The sequence below is a fragment of the Plecotus auritus genome (genome assembly GCF_963455305.1).
Source record: "Plecotus auritus genome assembly, chromosome: 9".
NCBI lineage: Eukaryota > Metazoa > Chordata > Mammalia > Chiroptera > Vespertilionidae > Plecotus > Plecotus auritus.
The window spans coordinates 119,471,103-119,492,174 of NC_137783.1; the positions used below are offsets into that span (position 1 = coordinate 119,471,103).

Here is a 21,072-nt window from a genome sequence, read left to right on the forward strand (position 1 = left end):
ATCTCCTGGAGGGGCCCTTTCTTGACCTAAGTCATCAACCTGTTCCTCCAGCGAATCCCTACAGTGGTCACAGGTAGTCCCAAACAATGCAGCTGTCATTGCCTCTGTTTTCCTTGGTCCCCAAAGGGACAGCTTCCCGAGCTGTGGGAACAGGAGCCTTCTCCTGCATCCTCTACAGACCCCCAACGTGGTCCCACTGGTCCTCAGCATCTCAGTTGAGACGGGAGCATGTTACTGCTCTAGCACATACTGTCCCGAGGAATTAATATAGGGTTGTGATCTCAAGCATGGACTCTGGGATCAGAGATTAGGGTCCCTAGTTCTGGGACCATGACCAAGTCATTTAACCTTCCCAAACTCCAGGTTTCTCATCTGCCAAATGGTGCGAATCTGCCTAAGTCAGGATTAGTCCAGGGATGAAACAAGGTGCGTTTCTTCTAGAGTGCTTAGCACAGTTTTTGCGCACCATAGGCAGGCAGGCAGTGGCGGCTCTGACTTTTATTATGAACACTGTGGCTTTATGGACACTGTTACTACTATTGCTCTTCCCAGGAGGGGGTGGAGGCCCAGGCACCAGCGAAGGTGGGATGGAGTTGGCACTGTTGATTACACACTCTGACATCTGAAGTGAAGGGACTTGTGGGTCTCTCCCCCTGGCGTGGGGCTGGTCTGGGGGTGGCACCGTAGGTGGGGAGATGCTGTGCGGTGTGAGCAGCACCCAGAGGCAGGAGCAGAGCCCTGAGAGTGTACTTATACACCCCAAACCAGGGGCCTAAGTGTACCTACGGCTGAGGGCAGCATGTTTGCCAGTAAGGCTCGCCATGAAATGCAGAGCCTGTGGTTACTGTGAGAGGCGGGCGGCAGCCAGGCTGGAAGGGAAGGCAGGGAGGATGGAAGCGCCTCCGAGGAGTGTTACTGGAGAGCAGGCAGAGAGAGCAGGATGTCTTTTTCCATGTCCTTCCTGTAACTGTCTGAGGTTAGTGAGTGGTGTGTAATGTTACTCAGGAATAACTGGGTGTGACCAAGAGGCAGGGAGTCCGACGGGGGCAGACATGTCAAATTGGATGAGAACGGCCCTTGAAGTCACCACGAAGAGGCCCTGCCTGGCCACCTTGGCAGAGACTCCTCCATGGCTAGATGGCTAAACCTTAGGTGACTGCATCTCTCCTGATCCCATCTCCACGCCCCCTGCTACCCCCCTTAGCAGCGTCCTGCAGAGTAGGGCTGTGAGGCCAGGCCCCCAAGGCAAGCCCCTCATAATAGCATGTGGCTGGCCCTTGGATATGAACGCTCTCAATCCTGTGATTCTGCCCTGGGCTGTTTTGACTCGTGGTAACCCAGTAACAGCCAGGGCCCTCCTGCCTGGGTTAGATAAGCGGCATGTCCTGAAAGCCAGCGAGGCTGGAAACCACACCAGGAAGTGTGGTGGCACGTCCCTGGAACCAAAGCGAAGCCGGGAGGTGGCATATGGGTCAGCAGGCTGGGAGGGCCACTGCTACCAGGGAGACAGCACACGCATGACCCTGTGTCTCTTGGCTCGTCTTGCTGCCCGGGCACGGGAAAAGGCTCGCACTGACCATGCCCAAACCCACGACTGCCGTGGCACCTGCCCGAGCGGCTGCCCAGGGCTTACATGGGCTCTAGCTCCATCCACCTGTAAACTGCTATCCAGGGAAGCAGAGCAAGCTCAGCCCCGATGCAGACACGGGCCTAGACCTTCATGCAGAGTCCCAGCACGCAGCCTGAACCCCAGCTGCATTCTGGAGGCCGCTCTGTACTCGGGACAGGGAAGGAATAGAAAAGGCCTCATGTCACTGACCACACGCCCGAGGTCAGGCTTTACTGAGCGGTTTCGAGCACAGGCCTTGGACCCACACTGCCTGGGTTGGTATCCAAACTTGACCACTCACTGGTTCTGTGATCGTGGAGAAGTTTCTGACACTCTTTGGTCTCTTTTTTTAAAAAACTCAAAAAAGGGGATGAAGTGGGTACCTGGAGCCAGTTGCTTAACTTTCCCACGCCTCCGTTTCCTCATTTACAAAGTGGAGATGATTGAGACATAGCAGAGGCAGTTGGAAAGGTGAAATGCATAAAGGGATCAGGACTGTGCCTGGCAAGTAGAAAGTGCTGGGTGGGCTCAGTACGTTTAGACACGATAATCGTCCTTCTCCATGAGGTGCAGAGCCTGGGGAAGCAAGCTGGTGAACGCAGCCCACATCTGCCTGCTGCCTCCAAGTGCTGGCTTTCTGCACCCCCTCCCTGGAGTGTCCGCACACAGAGCTCCCCAGGAAATCAGAAGCAGAATTCAGAACCGGAAATCAAGTCTCCAGACGGCTAGCTAGCTAACCCCTGGCTTAGCCCCTGGTTCCCCTGTGACTCCTTCTGGGGACTGAATCCTGTTAGCATTCCTGGTGCAGTCCCAGCACCCCCACCCACTGGTGGGTTGAGAGATGCATGTGTCACCAAGAAGTGGGTAGTGTTTTCGGGGTTCCTCTGGAATGGCACAGGCATTGTGTGCTCTGGGGCCACCCCGGCCCTGGGCCTTGACGGTGGGCCAGTCCCCTCATCCCCTCTTCCCACCCCTTGATAACAGGAGGCCGACTTTTCCATGTGGTATTTGTCTTTCCCTGTGAATGTGGAGCCTAAGTACGGCCAAGCTTATCTGTACAATGGATTTCCTGCTGGTGTTGGATCGACCCTGTTCCCCGTTGGGTAATAAATTTATGTCGCCCGAGCGCACAGATCTGCTGACGTCTGTGATGCTGGTGGCCTTGGCAGACCCCAGCTCCCCCAGCCTGGGTGGGAATCTGCAGACATAAACCCTGGCTGACGTGTACTGAGTGTCCCGGTTAGGCATGGAGAGCCAGAACTGGCTGGGTGGTGAGGATGTGGGAAGGTCATTCATCCATCAACTGTTTATTGAGGCTCCTGTGTGCCCACCCCTGTGCTGGGCTCTGAGCAGACAGAGGACACTCACGCTGACCTGGGAATCAGATGCAGATAATTATACCACGGGCAGCTTACTTCTGGGGTAGCACTAAGGACAGAGCCGGTGGGAGGAACGCACAACCCAATTTGGGGCTGCGGGGTTGAGTTTTAGTAAATAGTCTTCTTTCCTGGCAGTAATCCTCAGCAGGGATAGCCTGGCTGGGCCCAGGAAAGGTGGACAGCTCTTTGGGGGTTGAAAGTATCACAACCTTTACATCCATGGTGTTTGGACCAGCCCAACATCCAGAGCACCCACTGCGGGCACCCCGGGGATGCCTTCTTCTTGCCTGCTCCTCTGCCCAGGTGTGTAGCTGCGGGGGCATTTGGCCTCTCGTCAGAATTCCAAGTTCCCATGTTAATCATAACAAGCGTGTTCCAAGAGGAACTGGCCTGGCCCCTGCCAGCCAGCCCTCTCTCCTGCCTTGATACATCTGCACCAAATTTCCCCCCTTTAGATAAGTAGGCCCATTGGTATTTACTTTGACTTTAGGTTGTGGTATGAGTGGTGTCTCTGCAATTTCAGGCCTGAAGAATATGCTGGGGCCCAGGGTGGTGGGAAAACAGAGCTTTCACGGATGGGACCCAGGTCTAGCCGGGGAGGGCAGGGTCAGAAGCAGTACACCAGCTACTGTGTGCACGAAAAATGCACAGCAGCCCCCCAACTGGTGGGAGGGGGTGTCCTGCCTTGTCCTGGAAGCAGTACTGGGTTAGGCATCCTGGATAGAAGGGTGCAGGAGGGCTCCCCTCCTTCTCTTCCTGCCCTTCCTCACCCCACATCCTCCCGCCCCCTCTCCATCTCTGGCCCTGGAGTGACAGAACTCGGCAAACAGGAAAAGATGCACTAACTGCAAAGAAATGCAGTGAATTCAAACCTAACCCCAAAGCCAACCTCACGAGCAAGCGCTGGGGTTTGGAGTCTGGCTTTCAGAAGCCCGTCATGGTCTGGCTATGTCCAGCTGAGCCCGAGGCGCTGGGGGCATGAGATAAGACGCGGAGCTGGCCTCGGGGGAGTTGGCTCTTGCCAGTCAGCTCCCACCAGAAAGGAAGCCCAGGAAGCTGCACGCCCACTCCCAGCACCCCTGGAAGGAGTCCTATCTCAGCGGTGACTTCATTTCCCCCGTGGGGTGTCCACAGACCCTAAGCCACACGGATTGTGGTGTGGGAGCTTTGATAGGCTTGTTTGCTCTTTCCCTTTGGGACGCTGCAGGCCCCCGATGAGTGATAACTGGATGATGGAATATTTGCTAGGGGAAGGGGAATGCGTTTTTGTAAGATAAGGTTAGATTCCCGGCAGAAGGGAAGTTTCCGAATGCCTCTGCAGTGTCCAGCTGTGAGGAGTGGGTGCAGCTCTCATTCCCTCTCGCCTTGCTGGGGTATCCTGAGTTATTTAACGCCCCCCTCCCCCCAGGTGAACTCTTACCTTGGGAAGTTGCCCCAGGGCTGCCTGGGAGTAGGGCAGGGTGCTGTGTAGGGGTGTCTCTGATCCTCTCTGTCAGAATACTGCCCTTTTCTGCTGTTTTTGTTTTTGTTTTTTTAAAACAGTATTGGTGCTCCTGATAAGATTTTGTTTGAATAAAGGGCTTTGTCCCACAAAACTAGCTAGGTCATTGTGTCTACCCTTCTCTCCAAAATGGCTGCAGCTTTCTTGGGGAAGTCTTGTTCAACATCACAGTGTCCGTTAAGACCTACCATGGGACGTGCACATAATTCTCTTTGTCGCCTCTGCCCACCGTGACCACGCCTACAGGACCAAAGCCATACCCCTATTTCTGTCCTTTAAGACCTTCAGCATCTGGCTTCAGACAAACTCTTCTCCTTCTCCTCCCTTCCCCAAAGTATCCTTCTCTCCATCCATCTAGAACTTCTCTTTCTTTCCCTTTGAATCTTCTTTCTTCTTTTTATTCCTGGCAAACCAGAGTCAGAACAGTATGGTGGGCTCTGGAGTGAGACCACCTAGGTTTGAATCCTGGCTCTGCCCCTTTCAATCTGTGATGCCATGGGCCACATACTTAGCTGCTTTGTGCCTCAATTCTTCTAGCTGTGAAATGGGGATAATAATATTCCTCTTAGATTTGTTGTGAGGATTGAGAGCGAAAACACATAAAGCACTTAAACCAGTGCCTGCACATAGTAAGTGCTCAACAAACATAGGCTGTGGTGGTGGAGTGATGATGATGATGATGATGGAAGAGGAGGATAAAGAGGAGGAGATGATCATGGGGGTGATGTGATTTTAAAGACCTTCTCTGTGAAGTCTTTTCCAGCTTACCAAGTAGGATTAGCTTTTCCCCTTCGGGGCTCCATATAGAACTAGTTATTGATTTCTACTAGTGTGTGTCACACTTGATACCATATGCTTTTTTTCTCATATAATTACTTTGCTAAGATATAACTCACTTGCCATAACAAATATAATTCAAAGCATACAGGTCAGTGGTTTTAGTATATTCACAAATGTGTTCAATCACCACTATGATCTAATCCCCATAAAAAGAAATCCTATACCTTTCAGCAGCCACTTCCCAATCTCCTCCTCCCTCTCCCATTACCTTACAACCACTAGTCTATTTTCTGTCTCTGTTGATTCACCCGTTCTGGACATTTCATATAAATGACTCCTACAGTAGGTGTCCTTTTGTGTCTGTTTCCCCTCCCCCCCCACTTAATATGATGTTTCCCAGGCTCATTCATATATCAGCACTTCATTCCTTTTTATAGCTGAATAATATTCTAGGTGAGGCTATACCACATTTTGTTCTGCGTCAGCAAATGGACACTGGGGTTGTTTTGGCTGTTATGACTAATGCTGCTATGAACATTTGTGTACGAGTTTTTGTGTGGGCGTATGTTTTCATTTCTCTTCAGTATAAACCTAGAAGTAGAGTGGTTGGCTCACGTGGTAACTCTGAGTCTAACTTTTTGAGGAAAGGCCTAACTGTTCCAAAGCATCCACACCTTTGTACATTCCTGCCAGCAGTGCGAGGGCTCTAGTTCCCCCAGCTCCTCGCCAGCACTTGTTGTTGTCCGTCTTCTTGGTTACAGCCATCCCAGTGGGTATAAAGGGACATCTCAGTGTGGCTTTGATTTCCATTTCCTTGATGACTAATGATGTGGAGCATCATTTCATGTGCTTATCGGCCATTTATATATCTTCTTAAAGAAATGTCTATTCAGATCGTCTTTCCGTTCGTTAACTGGGTTCTTGGTCTTTTTATGGTTGAGCTGTAAAATTTTTTACAATAATGATTCCTTATCAGATATATGATTTGCAGATATTTTTCCCACCTGTGGGTTGTCTTTTCACTTTCTTCATAGTAGCCTTTAAAGCACAAAAGTTTTTCATTTTGATGAAGTCCAATTTATCTCTTTCTTCTTTTGTCTTTCTTCTATGGTCCTGGTATCACATCTAAGAAACCATTGCCTAAGCAAGGTCACAAAGATGCACCATAAGCTTTTAAAAAAGCAATCTTATTTTTAATAACCCTACAAGGAGAGGGTAGCAGACCCGTGTCACAGATGAAGAAACTAAGAGGTCAAATGCCAGAGCTGGGACGTAAGCCCAGTTCAGTCTGACTCTGAACCTCACATCTATCTAACTGTGCCTCCCCCCAAGTCCCTTTACCTCTGCATCCCGCACAGGGCTTGGCCCAGTGCCTGGCGCACAGCAGGCCCACAGGTGGTGAACATTGGGTGGATGAATGGCAGGTCCTAACAGGTGCTGGTTTTGTTTGCACTTGCTGGTCGATTTGGGTGGATGGGGTTTGCTGCTGACTGTGGGTTTGTGTCTACGATGCTAGAGTCACTGAGTGTCTCTCTCCGCTCTCTCTTCTGCAGTGTCTCATCGTTGGGGGAGGACCATGCGGTTTGCGCACGGCCATTGAACTTGCCTACCTGGGGGCCAAAGTGGTCGTGGTGGAGAAGAGGGACACCTTCTCCCGGAACAACGTACTGCACCTCTGGCCTTTCACCATCCATGACCTGCGGGGCCTGGGAGCCAAGAAGTTCTATGGGAAGTTCTGTGCTGGCTCCATCGACCACATCAGTGAGTGACACCAGTGGTGGCACCCCATGAGGGAGGGGGCTGACCTGGGGACACATCTCTGCACATTGAGGAGTCCCCAGAATGTTCCATCGTGCAAGTCTCTAGGAGCTCCACACATCCAACTGGCAGATATTTAGTGAAGGGCCTGCTTTGTGCCTTGGGCCAGGCCCTGTGCTATGCCCCCCATAGGCTATGAGCACCATGAGGTCAAGGACTGTGGCATGTCTTGTTCACCAGAATATCTCCAGAGCATAAAAGAGTGCTTGACACATAGTAGGTGCTTAATAAACTTCTGCCGAGTGAATGAATGAAATATGGAAAACCGAGGCAGAGGTACATAGCATACTCTGCACCGAGAGAGCTCACCGAGGTTCTGTCAGTAATGAAATGTGCTTTAATAGAGGAGTCAGGCTTGCTAGAGGAGTTCGGAAGAGGGAGCCACACAAAGCTATTAAATGGGCCAGGTTGTTGAGGGCCTTTTGGGCAGGAAGTATTGCCAGTTCTGGGGAACACTGGCAGCTTTTAGGACAGAGGAATGCCACCACTCCTCATACCAAGTTTTATTGCGCTTTAAAAGGAGAGGACATCATGTTCATTCAGAAAAGGAGGGGAAAGAGAGAACATGGGTTTTGGGGCCTGGGCCATCCCTGAACGCTCAGGTAGGGCGAGGTGAGAGCTGAGGCCCTTCTGCCCAGATGTTACTCATGCCTGGGTCTCATGGGGCAAGATCTGTGCAGACGCACTTGGGAGAGCAGCCTTCCCCCTCCCATAAAGGAAGGAGGTCTTTAGCCATTTTACATATAGTGACTCATAAAAGTTAGGGCAGTTAATACTATGGGGAGAGTTCAAGGTTTGAACAGATTTGGCTCCAAAATCTGTCTTGCCCATTTTTTCTATGTGACTTGGGTCAAATTCCTTACTTTCTCAAAGCCCCGGTTTTGTCTTCCATAAATGTGATTAATGCCTGCCTACCAGGATCACTGAGGATTAAATAAGGTCATGTTTGTAATGTGCTTATCATTGTACCTACCGGTGCATAGTAGGTACTCAGGAAATGCTTAACATCTAACAATGTACAGTGAGCAAGAAGCAGCCAGGGCCCCCAAGTTTCAAAATTCAGAATTCAAAACATGGGTGGGAGGAGAATCCTGAAAACTGTTTTTATGAGGATAAGAACTGATGGGAAATGGGTATGGGATTCAAGTGGGAATGCCTGGAGAGAATTATCAGCTACATAGGGTGTAATTTAGTCAGATGCAGGAGAACTTACCAGAAGCAGCCCCAGAGTTTATTCCTGCTCTGAGATGAGAAAATTCCATGAGTCCATTGGAAAGCAATTTGGATTTGCCCAGAAAGTTGCAGCGTCAGCTTTCAGGATATTCCCTACCACCCATTGAAAGAATGTATGTTGGTTACCACTTTACAACAACAGCATTGAGCATCACTTTCTCATCAGACCTTCCCGAGAGGCAGAACAGGGCACTGGGAGGCCTGGGAGAGCCCCAGGGCTGTCGGGCTGCCTTCCGGGCCAGCAGCCCCTCTCCGCTCCCAATTAAGTCCTAGTCCTTGGGAATATCCCAGTGTGCAGGAGCACTGGCAGGACCGTGGAACTGAGATTCAGTGATCATTGTCAAGGGCAGCTCCAGTGCCTGTGAGAAGGGAGGCAGGTATAATTTATTGAGCACCTACTGTGTGCTGGAAACATATAGCCTACTATAAGGAGAGGCCATGCCTGTTTCCAGGCCCAGCTGATCGGCTTCCTTCTAGACGGACCATGGTCTCCAGCCCCAGCTGTGTCCTGGACCTCAGCATTGCACAGCTGTTCTCAACTTGTCCTGTGTCAGCATCTTCCTCCAGTTCCCACAGTAGCTGTTCCAAACCTCCACCACAGCCTCCTCATTCATAGCAGCTGGCCTCCCTCCCATGCTCTGGGGAAGAGAAGCCACCAGCAGGCACTTCCCATTCCAGCCCCCTCTCCTTCCTCCTCTACCCGTGTACCTACTCCTTCTTCCCAACCCAATGTCAGAGGCAGAGCTGACCACTTCCTCTCCACACTGGTCCCTCTTGATTCCTTCATCCCTTTTCACCTGCCCCATCACTTAGTCTTCCCACTTCTTATCTCACACTGCCCCTCATCTGTCCTTTGTTATTGCCCATCACTTTTCTTTACTTCCAAGTATTTATTTTAGAAAGAGATGTAAACTTTGTCTATACTTTCCATTCATGCCTCCTTGCATTGTGGTCTGATTTCTTCCCGACCACTGAGCATGAGCTTTTCACCAAGGTCTCCAGAAGCTTCCTAGCTCCCAAGTGCCCTGGCCTCCCATAGTCTCCATATTCCTTCCTCTCTCCATGAGATGTGGTATTCTTGGTCCCTCCTCCTCTCTGGGCTTTCAGGACTGCAGCTCTGCCCCCAACCACCATGCCCTGCCCCATTCTGTGTACCTGTGTTTCCCCCATTAGAGGGGGTGTGTCCTATCTCCTAGACCTAACATGGTACCTGGCTCATTGTAGATGTTCAGTAAATGTTAAATGAGCAAAGACCATGAAATACAGAGGGACCCACAGAGAGTTTAACACTGTACTCTACAAAAATATATTCGGAGGCAACCATGTTTGTGCTGAAGATTAGGGGACAAAGTAGAGAAACAGGGTGCCCCATATTGGGGGTTTCAGATGAGAAGTTGAGAACATAAGTCCAGCTTTTCTTGTTTGTTTGTTTGTTTGTTAATTCTCTCCCGAGGATATTTTTCCCATTGATTTTTTCAGGGAGAGTGGAAGGAAGGAGTGGGAGGGATGCAGAGAGAGAGTGGGGGAAAAAGAGTGAGTGAGAGAGAAACATTGATGTGAGAGAGACACATTGATTGGTTGCCTCTTGCACACACCCTGACTGGAGCTAGGGATTGAACCTGCAACCCATGTACATGCCCTTGACCAGGAATCGAACTTGTGACCCTTTGGTGCACAGGCCAATAATCTAACCACTGAGCACACTGGCCAGGGTATGAGCCCACCTTTGTGGAGAGAATTCCCCACCTCACTACTTACCCTGGGTGGCTAGGAGCTCAGGGTTAGGTTCCCAAAGAATGAGCCAATTGATGGCTGATTTTACTTGTGGTGTTTTACTCTCTCTCTCTCCTGTTTTTTCATCTTTATCTTACTAAACCCAGAACCCAGCTGAGGAAGGAGGCAGCAAAGAGAGCCTCCATCATTATAGCATGATCTGACAAGTAGAGCACAGTCCTAGAATCAGACAGAGCTGGGTCCACATTCTAGTTTGGCTTCCATGTGACCCTGAGCAAGTCACTTAGCCTCATTAACCCTCAATTTCTCACTTATAAAATGAGAATAATTATCCCAAAAGGGCACTGTAAGGGTTAAATGAGAAGACACAGAGTACTTGACACATAATTAGTGCCCAGTAATTATCATTATTGATATACAAGTGGCCGCTTCCGCGGGAGCCAGGAGGGACCCGTGCCGATTCCGTGGAAGGTGGGAGGGAGCCACACTGCTTCTGCGGGAGGCGGGCCCACCATCTCCTCTGTGGGCCTGAGCTCTGCCACGGAGGCTGTGGGCCGGCCCCCCTGTCCCTGTCTGTGTCCACTCTGGCTCCAGGGGGCTGGCCTGAGCTGGGGCACAGCAGCTCGCTGGCCCCCGTCTCTGTCTCCATCTCTGCTCCAGGCCTTACCTGCACACGCAACCTCCTCCTGTCTGGTCGTGACTGGTTATGGCATCCCAGCCTAATTTGCATATTTCCTCTTTATATATATATATAGATTGCTATACTCGGAGATCACTGAGCAGCAATTATATAATATTCTATATACAAGAGGCAGCCAGGCATTGCTTCTGACAGCTCATCTCTGCTTCCCTTCCTTTCTAACAGGTATTCGTCAGTTACAGCTCATCCTATTCAAGGTGGCCCTGATCTTGGGAGTTGAAATCCATGTGAATGTGGAGTTTGTGAAGGTTCTGGAGCCTCCTGAAGATCAAGAAAACCACAGTACAGTATAACTGTCCTCTTCTGTCTAGAAATGAGACATTGCAAGATGGAAATTACATCTGCAGCTCTCAAGAATTTGACAGTTATTCTTATTGGAGCTGTTTGACATAATTTCCTCAATGGCTATTTACCTTTTTTCTTTTTTACCATTGCTATCACTTTAGGTTTGCTCTTCAGATCCCAGGGGATATATTATTAAGCCACAAAACCCCAGACCTCCAGGGGATATTAAATTCTGATTATGAGTAGCCATCAAGGCTTCACTTGAATATGGTTTCATAAAAGACCGTGTGCTGCACAATGGAGCATTTTGAGCATAATGAAGTAGGGATTCAACTGGTTTCATTACACCCTGCACATCCTTTTGGGTCTATTTAGCAATGGAAGGGCCCTGAGGAATGTGGGGAATATGAAGAGAACATGGTAGAATCTGTTGGGGGAAAAAAATAAGGTGCAAGTGAGACTGGTTTGAGAATCATTGAGGATAGACCCCCAGCCTTTATAGAAACCAATAAAACCAGGCATGGAGTTGGTGCTGCTGGTTTACTTCATCTTGGACTGAACTGAAACTAAAGCCAGGACTTCACATTCCAGTGTGAGTCTGGATAGCACCGGGTCTTTCCTCTGGAGGCTCTGTCTGGGGCGCCTACACCAGGGGGCATTGTCCCTTTCTCATGGCCAACCAGAGGGGGTATAATCACTCTCTCTTCCCACCATTCTCTGTGCCAACTCATCTCCTTTTTCTGTCCTGTTAGAAATTGGCTGGCGGGCAGAATTTCTCCCTGCTGACCACTCCCTGTCGGAGTTCGAGTTTGATGTCATCATCGGTGCCGATGGCCGCAGGAACACACTGGAAGGTGAAGACTCTTCTTTTTGGGGCCAAGGATGGGGATACAAGTGGGAGGGGGAGTATTTGGAAGAGGGTGGAGAAGAGGGGGTAAGGTGACAGGTGCCAAAGCTGGAGGGGGTCTTGATAGAAGGGCAGACCACCCTGTCGTGCCTGAGGTGAGCGTCTAGAGAGCAGCCATTTAATTCTCTCTGAACCTTGGTTTTTCCAACTGTAAAATGTGGAAAATCAAACCCTGTTAAAGCATCGTTATAAGGGCTGTGGAAGGACTCCTATGTACAAATGCTTTGTTAAGGTTAAGTGCCATAAAAATTAAAAGAAAAAAATCAACCTGCCTTTATTGAACGCACCTGCCAACGTTTAAGCCATGGTGCTAAGCACGTTCCTACTGACTTCATCTCAGAAAAGCATGTATATATTATTAATGGCATCAGTTTACTGTCGAGGATAATACTCCAGAGGAGGAGCCCTTCTATTCTCATGACTTTTAAGCACATTCAGTGCTGGGCAGGAAGATGAGTTTTGCCCAGACTGTCAAGGTGCAGAACTGCTTCTCTGAGTTGTAAACTTGGGAGCACATGTTTTCTTGGGTTAGGATCTAATGAGGTTGAGAGAGGAACTGCATTGCCAGGAAATGCCTTCAGTCCAACCACCTGACCTCCTGGGAGCGGGAAGTGGGTGAAGATTGAGTTCAATCACCAGTTCCCAGTGATTTACTAAGTCATGCCTAAGTAAAGAAGCCTTAAAAAAAAAAAAAAAAAAAAAAAAAAAAAAAAAAGGAAGGAAGAGGGTGCGGAGAGCTTCCAAGTTGGTGAGCAGGTGGCATTTAGGGACAATGGCATGCTCTGAGAGGGAGTGGCTTGAGAGCTCCACACCCTTTCCCCATACCTTGCCCTATGCCTCTCTCCATCGGCTGTCCCTGAGTTATCTTGTAAGTAAAATGTTCCCCTGAGTTCTGTGAGCTCTAGAAATTAATCTAATCCAAGCCAGGGGTCCCTAGCGCCTCCCAACTGTAGCTGGTTGGTCAGGAACATGGGCTTGCAATTGGCCTCTGAAGTGGAGGGCAGTCTTGTGGGACTGAGTCCTTTGCCTGCAGAATCTGATGCTGTATCTGGGTGGACAATGTCGGAATGAGATGAATTATAGAACCCGCAGCTGGCGTCCTAGAATTGCTTGTTGGTATGGGGAGGAAATGAAAACACATTGTAATTGGGTATAGAGTTCTTACCACCATTAAAAAGAAATTTCAATGTAAAGCATTGAGAACTATAAGGACCCCAAGGAATCGCTGTACTACATTAATTATAAGTCATCTGTTTATCATACATTCATTGAATCTATGCTAAGTGCCAGCCACTGGACTTGAGTTAGAAAGAAAATTTGTTTTGTGTGTGTTTTTTTAACAATATATTTTTATTGATTTCAGAGAGGAAAGGAAAGAGAGATAGAAACATCAATGAGGAGAGAGAATCATTGATCAGCTGCCTCCTACATACCTGTGCCCTGACCAGGAATCAAACCATGACCTCCTGGTTCATAGGTCAATGCTCAACCATTGAGCTACACTGGCTAGGCAGAAAATTTGTTAATGTTTCTGCCCCCAGGAATTCAATCTCATACTCCTATTTTTTAAAGGGGGGAAAACCATGAAAATGTTAACAAAGAGGCTTTAATTGTATAAGTTTCTAGTGCACGTGGGTCTAACACATCCTGAACAGGGTGGGTGCCTGTCAGAGAAGATCACTTTAGCCTTTGTTTGTCGAAGCCTGGCCAGGGTAAATGGGTCCTGAAGATGTTAGAAAAGGAGAAAGTCTCACTGATTTAGAAAGGCCTCTGGTGATGTGTCTCTCCCCTGGTACAAAGCCCGGCATTGCTGCCTGCCCCTGACCCCAGATGCAGAATTCTGCTTTTGCTGACCAATGGGCGTCAGAGAGCAGCTTTCTCAGTCATCTTTTCCAGCTTTCACACCAAGTCCAGAAGACAGACCCACTCCTTTTCTTTCCCTCCGCAGGGTTCAGGAGGAAAGAGTTCCGTGGGAAGTTGGCTATTGCAATCACCGCCAACTTCATAAACAGAAACAGCACCGCCGAGGCCAAGGTGGAGGAGATCAGCGGCGTGGCCTTCATCTTCAATCAGAAATTCTTCCAGGACCTTAAGGAAGAAACAGGTGAGACTGTCACCTTTCTCCAAGCCAGGCCACTGTCCCTTCCCCGAGGAGCAGCTGCCTTTCCCAGCTCTAGGGAAAGGGATACTCACGCCGATTGAGTGGAAGCAGGGATTTCTCCTTAATAATGGGCAGGATTCCTTCCAGGACAAGAGGGATTCTTGAGGGAAAGTTCTAGATGTTCTATGTGACTATAGATATTTATTTTCTCAAAAAACATTTACTGAATGCCCATTATGTCCTGGGATTGAATATTGTGGGATATAAAGCCAAGGCTGACATGGTCCCCACCCAAAGCGGCTCCTGTCCAGGGTGGGACCCCACATTACCCCTCCTAATGCAGCCTGGTTGGGCTGTGCAGAGATCAGTATGAGATTCAGGGAGCGCTCTGAGTGGGGAGCCAGTCACCTGGGGGTGGTCCCTGAAGAAGCCCAGGTGCTTTTGTGCAGTGTGTCAGGTGCCCTTCCTCCCAGGGGTCCAGGGATGCCCAGGGAGCTTGACACTCACCGGGGCCTTGAGGAACTATTCATTTATTTACTTGACAAGTATGCATTGAATGCCTATGAGGTGCCAGACGGTGTTCAAGGGTGTGAGACAGAGAAGTGGGCCAAACAAAACCCACTCTTGGAGCTCACGTTCTGTAGAGGGAGACTTTCAGTAAGGAGGGGGGGAAATAAAGCAGGCCCAGGGGAAAGTGAGGCACCTGCCCCCAATTAAGACATTGAAAAGGCAGTGTGACAACAATGGTAAATCTTTACACTAAAAATACTAGTAAATCATCCACACCCAGCACCACCTGGCCCAGCATACTCCTCATTTTCAGTGATCCTTTTCGGTGATTTTTCACCTGCATCCCTACCTTTTCCATGGACCTAGCTCTCCTGATAGTGCCAATACACTTTGTTATTCTGCTTTTCTCATTCAGCCTCACATTTTAAATACTGTCCCCTTGGCTGCCTCGTCGTCCTGATGGTCAGTTTTGGCAAAATAGCTCATTCAGTGGATGTATTGTCACTGCTTAATTGTTTACTCCATGGGGTGGCAAGCTGGCTGGCCACATGTTTCTGTCTTGCCTTCGAGCAAATCATCATTTAAATATCTTTCAATGGCTGAAGAAAAATCAAAAGGAAAGTATTCTGAGAAAAATTGAAAGTTATATGAAATTCAAGTTTCAATGTCTAAAAATAAAGGTCTATGGAACACCCCCCCCCCCCCCCCACCAATGCGGTTACCTCATTGCAGGCACTGCTCCACCAGGAGGAGCTGGACACAAACCGGAGGGCTTACAAGGCCCAAAGTTTACTCTCTGGCTCTTGACAGAAAAAGCCTGCTGACTTCTGATTTAGACCTTTCAGTTACTCACTGTCACAGCTAAAACTGCTTCTGGGGATTGTTTTGTTAAGCTAGTTTTCTAGGAATGGGGTTTGTTACTGAGCCAGACTTGGCCTCTCCCTGGCCCCCGTGATGTGTGCCCACTGCCTGACCCTCTGAAGTTCAGCAAGGTTGTATTATTTTATTTAAAAAAAAAAAAAAAAGGATTTCCTTTCAGCAGATTATGTCCCTTTGAATGATTTAAGAATTCTCCAACCCTCCCTTCCCCTCAAAAACCAGGAAAATAAATACTTAAATAAACCACCAACTATAAATTCTGACAGGACCTGGGGTGTGTTTTTCCACACGTCTGAATGGGCTTCCTTTAAACTCTGCTGTGGTCGTCACCTTTGGCCATTGTTTCACAACACGGCCCCTCGCACAGTGATAGCGCTGATTTCCTCTGATTCTCTGGGGGCCCTCTGCCTTGCCGGCTGTTTCCTATTTAGTAGTAATAACGGGGTTCCTATGGTTACCCAGCACGCCTCCGTGTAGACTGCGGATAATTGCCATGCATCTGCTCCCCTCTGTCCCTTGGAAGAAGCTAAGCTAGTGCTTCTCAAAGGTAAATCCAGTCACTCCCGGGGCTTCTGATTCAGCAGGCCGGGTGGTGCCCTGGTCATTGGCATTTCTAATACGTTCTCAGAGGCTTCTGGCTGGGGTCCCCACGTTGAGAAGCACTGAGCTAAGCTCTCCTCTCATTTGTTTTAAATGCAGAAACCTAGTCTATAAAGTGTCTTTGCAATGGGTGGAAAGTGAGAAAAAGATACAACCCAGCCCTCTCACCTGAGTTGCTCCTGCCGGGGCACCTGGTGTTCACAGGGAGCCAGGAAATGGTAGAAACCTCACTTAGCTGTATTCGCTGTGTAAATTCTGGCACTCGGTTTTATTTTCTTCAGCCTTGTCATGTCTTTAAAATGTATCTAGCGTGAATACGCTGCAGGTAAATATGCAGGCAACGCGGAGCTCCTGGCACACTGGGCACCGAGCATTCGGGACTGAGCGCACGCTCGCTTCTCTTTTCAGGGATCGATCTGGAGAACATTGTTTACTACAAAGACTGCACCCACTATTTTGTCATGACCGCCAAGAAGCAGAGTCTGCTCGACAAAGGGGTCATCATCAACGTACGTCTCTCTGGGCTGTTATGTCCTGCCTTCCCCTTTGCGCCCGGGCTGGCAGCATCAGCCAGTGTAGGAGCAGCCATGGTCCTGCCAGGAACTGAACAAGGGGGTGGGGAAGGGACCGCCTCCACCACTTTCCTTCTCCTTGGTGTTGTGCAAACAGCGCACACCAATGCATGCAGAGGAGTTTCTGCAGAGAACTGGGGGGGAGGGGGGGCGGGGGGTAGAGGGGGGAGGATGGCAGGGGGGCTGAGTCCTTAACCCAGGTGTTAGTGTGGGTCTTTGCCCCCGAGAGATCACCTGAGTCTTCTTCTCCCGCACATCTCCTTCAGCCCCGCCCTCTTTTCTGGGAGGGCACAGTCATTTGGAGGAAAATGGGGGCTTCTTGTCCAAGTGGGACACAGAGATACTTTCACTGTGAATTTCATGCTGTAGCCCCCTTGTCATAGAAGGGGAAAGCTCTTGTCGTAAAAAAGACTTGAGTTGAGCCCTGCCTGGTGTGGTTAAGTGGTTAGAGTGTCGGCCTGCATACCAGAGGGTCGCCAGTTTGATTCCCAGGCAAGGGCACATACCTGGCTGCATGTCCGATCCCTGCCCTCATGTGGGAGGCAACCAGTCGATGTGTCTCTCTCACATTGATGTTTCTCTCTCCCCCTCCTCCCTTCCACTCTCTCTAAAGTCAATGGGAAAAAATATCCCCGCTCTTCAGGTGAGGATTAAAACATTGAGTTGAGTCTTGGCTCTACCACCTGTTAACTCAGGGCGGCGACTAGGCTGCCTAACCTTTGTGAACCTCAGCCTTCTCGTTTGCAGAGTAGGAGTAATAGTTTCTGTCTGAAAGGGTGGTTTGGAAGAGGACCTTTAAAAATGTACACAGAGCACTGCGCCCACACGCAGTGGATTGCAGGTTCCCTCCACACCTTCTCTGCCTGCTTTGGCACCTGCTTTTTTGTCCTGCTGGCTTCCTGGCATCTGCTTCCTGCCTCCACGTTTCCCTGCCTAAATAGAGAGCAGGACTGGGAGGAAGGAGCATGGAGTGGTGGGCCCTGGGCTGGATGCGGCTTTGGTCAGGAGTTCAGTCTTTCCTTCCTGAGCTCCTGATCCTGCCGCTGCTGCTGCAGCCGCCTCAGCCTCGAGATAAGGATCTCAGTCCAGGGTCAGCCTGCTCTCGCACCAGCCTGCAGCCAAGCAGCGTGGTGACCATTCACTGCCGCTTGTCAGAGAAGAATGTCCCTATCTTCTCGCTAGCCCGTGCTGGCAGCGGCCGGGTGGCACTCGTAACCCAGCCCTCCCCTGGGCCTCCTCTGCATTGCTCAGTGGTTGGATGAGAACCTAAGTTGCCTGAAGGGGGGTGTGAATGAGGGAGGGGGTTGAATGAAGCCTCCAGCAGATGTGGGAGCAATGGCTCAACATGGGGTGCCCCCTGCTGCCCTGGGGGGAGGCAAGGTAGTCTCCCCTTCTTTCCTCTGCTCTCAAAGTTGCCACCTCTGTCGGGATGCCTGTGTCAGATAGTGAAGGACTATTTGGGCCAGGGGTGCAGGTGCAATGGGTACCTTTGCGGGGTGGGGGGTGGGGGATGGTGCCTTTGTCAGCCCATCCCTGGGGGCATTAGGCAAAGTGTGATTGGGTTTCCTGAGTCCCTGGCTGAGTACTCCAGCCTCTGGATGCTAAGCTTCCCCCAGGTCACGCCAGGGCACTGTTCCAGGCCACAGCATGTTGCTCATGGCGACTCGATTCCTTGGCGTTGTCTGAGCCCCTCCACCGCCCATCTCGGGCTCTCCATCGTGGCTCACTCTGGTCCCACATATCGTAAATATGGAGGAGCGGGGAGCAGACCCAAGCCCGTGCTTGTCCTCACCCAGGCCTTTCCTCCCTCCTCAAAGACTCTGGGAGCATCTTCTGAGCTGTGCTGAGGGGCCTGTAGGTATAAGACACGGACTCTTACCTAGAAATTGGCTGGATATGGGAGAACTGGACACCCATTCAGTTCAGGAGCTCTGGCCTACCTCCAGGGTCCTGCTAAGCTCTATGGTATTTGCATAAGCTGGGAGCCAAACCAGGTGTCCTGAGCCACTTGAATTAACATTCATCTCTTGCTCCTGGGCCACTTGAATTAACATTCATCTCTTGCTCCTGGAGGAATGGCAAGTCCTCCCTGCTTCCCTCTCCCCCTGTGGGTCAGCATCCTCCTACAGGCACACAGGAGGTGCCGAGAACAGGCTCACTGAATGACTGACCTGCTTCCCCCTCTTTTCCTGCTGATCTCTGGGCTGCTTTCAATGGCTTCTGAAGGGAGAGGAACGTTCTCCTCAAGAAACCAAGCCTCTGGGCTCCCAGCTGTGCCCACCTGGCTCTCCCCCACAGGGAGGGGCACACTCCCGGGTTCCCTGCCTCTGCTGGCCCTCCCACGCGCAGGCGAGGATTCCGGGATGCAGCGGGCTTGGTCTCACCACGATGGGAGCTTGGCGGCCAGGTGTGCAAGGTGGATGCCCATCACAGCTGGTCTCCCGAGCCTGAGTCCACCCTCATTTGAAGCATTGGACAGGCCTTGCCCGGCCTTCGTTTCTGGCCTCCAACCTCTTTCCAGCTCACCACTTGGGGTGACCATTTTTCCATTTGTTTTACCCGCCTTTGCTCATTTTTGCTGCTTCCCACCTGTCTGTCTAGCATTCAGCCTTGCTTCAGTTCCCTGGGCCTGTGGCAAATGGGGCCCAATTTCATTCCCCTCCTTTTATTGGAATTTAGAACTGCTTCCCCGTGCCTGCCCACTTTCCCCAGAGCCTCAGTCCCATTTTTTTCTTTCATGTCCTTGTTTCTACCCCCTCCCTAGAGCTCTCCTTCTGCCATCCACCCACTCACCTGCAACTCCTGCCCTGCAAGGCCCCCTGGCTCCTCCCAGCAGCCCCAGGCCAGGTTGACTGTCATCCCAGTGCCTCCTGGGGGGTCCATCCCTTTGCCAGGTCCCCGCCCTCCTGCTTGGGGCATTGGCCCCAGACATTGCATGTTGTCCACACTCACCCGTCGCCTGGTCCACCTCCAGGTGCTTGCAGCATGTCTTGAAGAGGGGGCTTTCTGAGAGACCTGTCTGTTGATGTTTCCCTCTCTCCACTCCACACCTGCAAGGGAAGGAAGTGACCATGTAAGTGTAGGAACAGGTCTGAGAAGGGAAATCAAATAGCTGGAGCTCCAGCCTGAACGCCGTGACCTAACAAAGCGCTCTCAGGCCAACAAGGCCGATGCAACTCTGGGGTCGTGGTGTGGGTGTGAAAATATCGGAATTCCCGGGACAAGGTATTTGAAGGCGTGGCTGTGGGGAGAATGAACCCGGCAAGTCACTCTGTTTGTAGACGAGACTGTGTTTTCTCTGTAAATGCTCTTGCTGGTGCCTTGGGGGTGTCCAGGCTGCACTCACCACAGGCTGCGTTCAGTGTCATGGTGATTGAGGAAAGGAATTCCCACTCATTGAGCCCTTCCCATGCGCCCGCGTCAGGCGGGGGGTTCCACGCGGTCCCCTCCAGTCCTCACATGGCTCTGTGAACGAAGTTTGTTATCCCCATTTTACAAGTAAGAAAATGGAAAGTCAGAAGAGTTTACTAACTTACCCACATTTACTCAGTCGGTAAACAGCAGAGGTGGGACTTAACCTGCTGCTTCCAATAACCCAAGGCCTGTGTCGGTCTTATACACACTAGTCCCTGCCCCGCCTCCTCCCCCACCCCCCCAGGGATGTGCACCTTCTGTGTCACCTTTTGGGAAAGATGGTCTTTTAGTTTCTTTCACCACACGATGAGCAGATTAGACTTGGGAGACAGGTGTCCTGCAGGTCCCTCCAGGATGGGTATCGTGGTCCTCTAGGCTCAGGTTCTCCACCCGCTGGCAGGAAGTATAGCAGTTAATACTGTGAGAGCAGGGCCCTGAGCAGCCTTCAGCCTGTGGAGAAAAGGGGAAACGAATTTTGGAGAGCAAGTCTGAGTGATGGCTAACACCCATTTCTTTTCTGGTCTCGTTTGACCACTGAACACTGCACATCTGGACCACATCAGCTTAGCTTAGTTCATTATACACTCACTGTTTCTCTCACTCTTTTCTCTTTTAATTTCACTGAAGTTATCAGGAGAACCAGCCATATGGAAGATGCTGCTGTATTTGCTGCAAGACCATTAGTATGTTCAGTGTCCATTACAACACCAAGCTCTCTGTTGGAACCCCTACGTGAGACTGTTCTCTTGGAACTTAGTGCCAGGAAAAAATTACCTCGCCGGGGAATTTCAGTGCTGCTTTCTTTCTGATAAGGCGAGAGCTGTGCTAGATCTCATTTCCCTTTTGCCTTGGATACTTAATCACAACTCTGTTAACCCTCACAGCTGGCTGACTGGGTTCCTCTTTCTTCCCTTGGTCCCTGATTTTCTGTATCTGCTTTGACTAGCCTCCCTGAACAGACCCCATTCCAAGTCCTTCTGCGAGGGAGGGGGTGCCAGTCCTTGCCCTTGGAGGGGCAGGCGGCCACACTGTGCTCCTGTTCTTCCCACA

The 21,072-nt window shown here is 50.4% G+C and overlaps 1 protein-coding gene across 7 annotated transcripts in view; it reads left to right on the forward strand.

Moving 5' to 3' along the window:
• The window catches only part of MICAL2 (microtubule associated monooxygenase, calponin and LIM domain containing 2), a 210,018-nt gene that overhangs the window by 83,684 nt on the left and 105,262 nt on the right, over nt 1-21,072 (forward strand). For all 7 annotated transcript variants that reach the window (XM_080641865.1, XM_080641871.1, XM_080641866.1 and 4 more), the window contains exons 4-8: nt 6,823-7,030; nt 10,920-11,036; nt 11,792-11,893; nt 13,895-14,050; nt 16,445-16,545. In XM_080641865.1, coding sequence (XP_080497991.1) covers nt 6,823-7,030; nt 10,920-11,036; nt 11,792-11,893; nt 13,895-14,050; nt 16,445-16,545 — 684 coding nt within the window. The remainder of the gene's footprint in view (nt 1-6,822; nt 7,031-10,919; nt 11,037-11,791; nt 11,894-13,894; nt 14,051-16,444; nt 16,546-21,072) is intronic.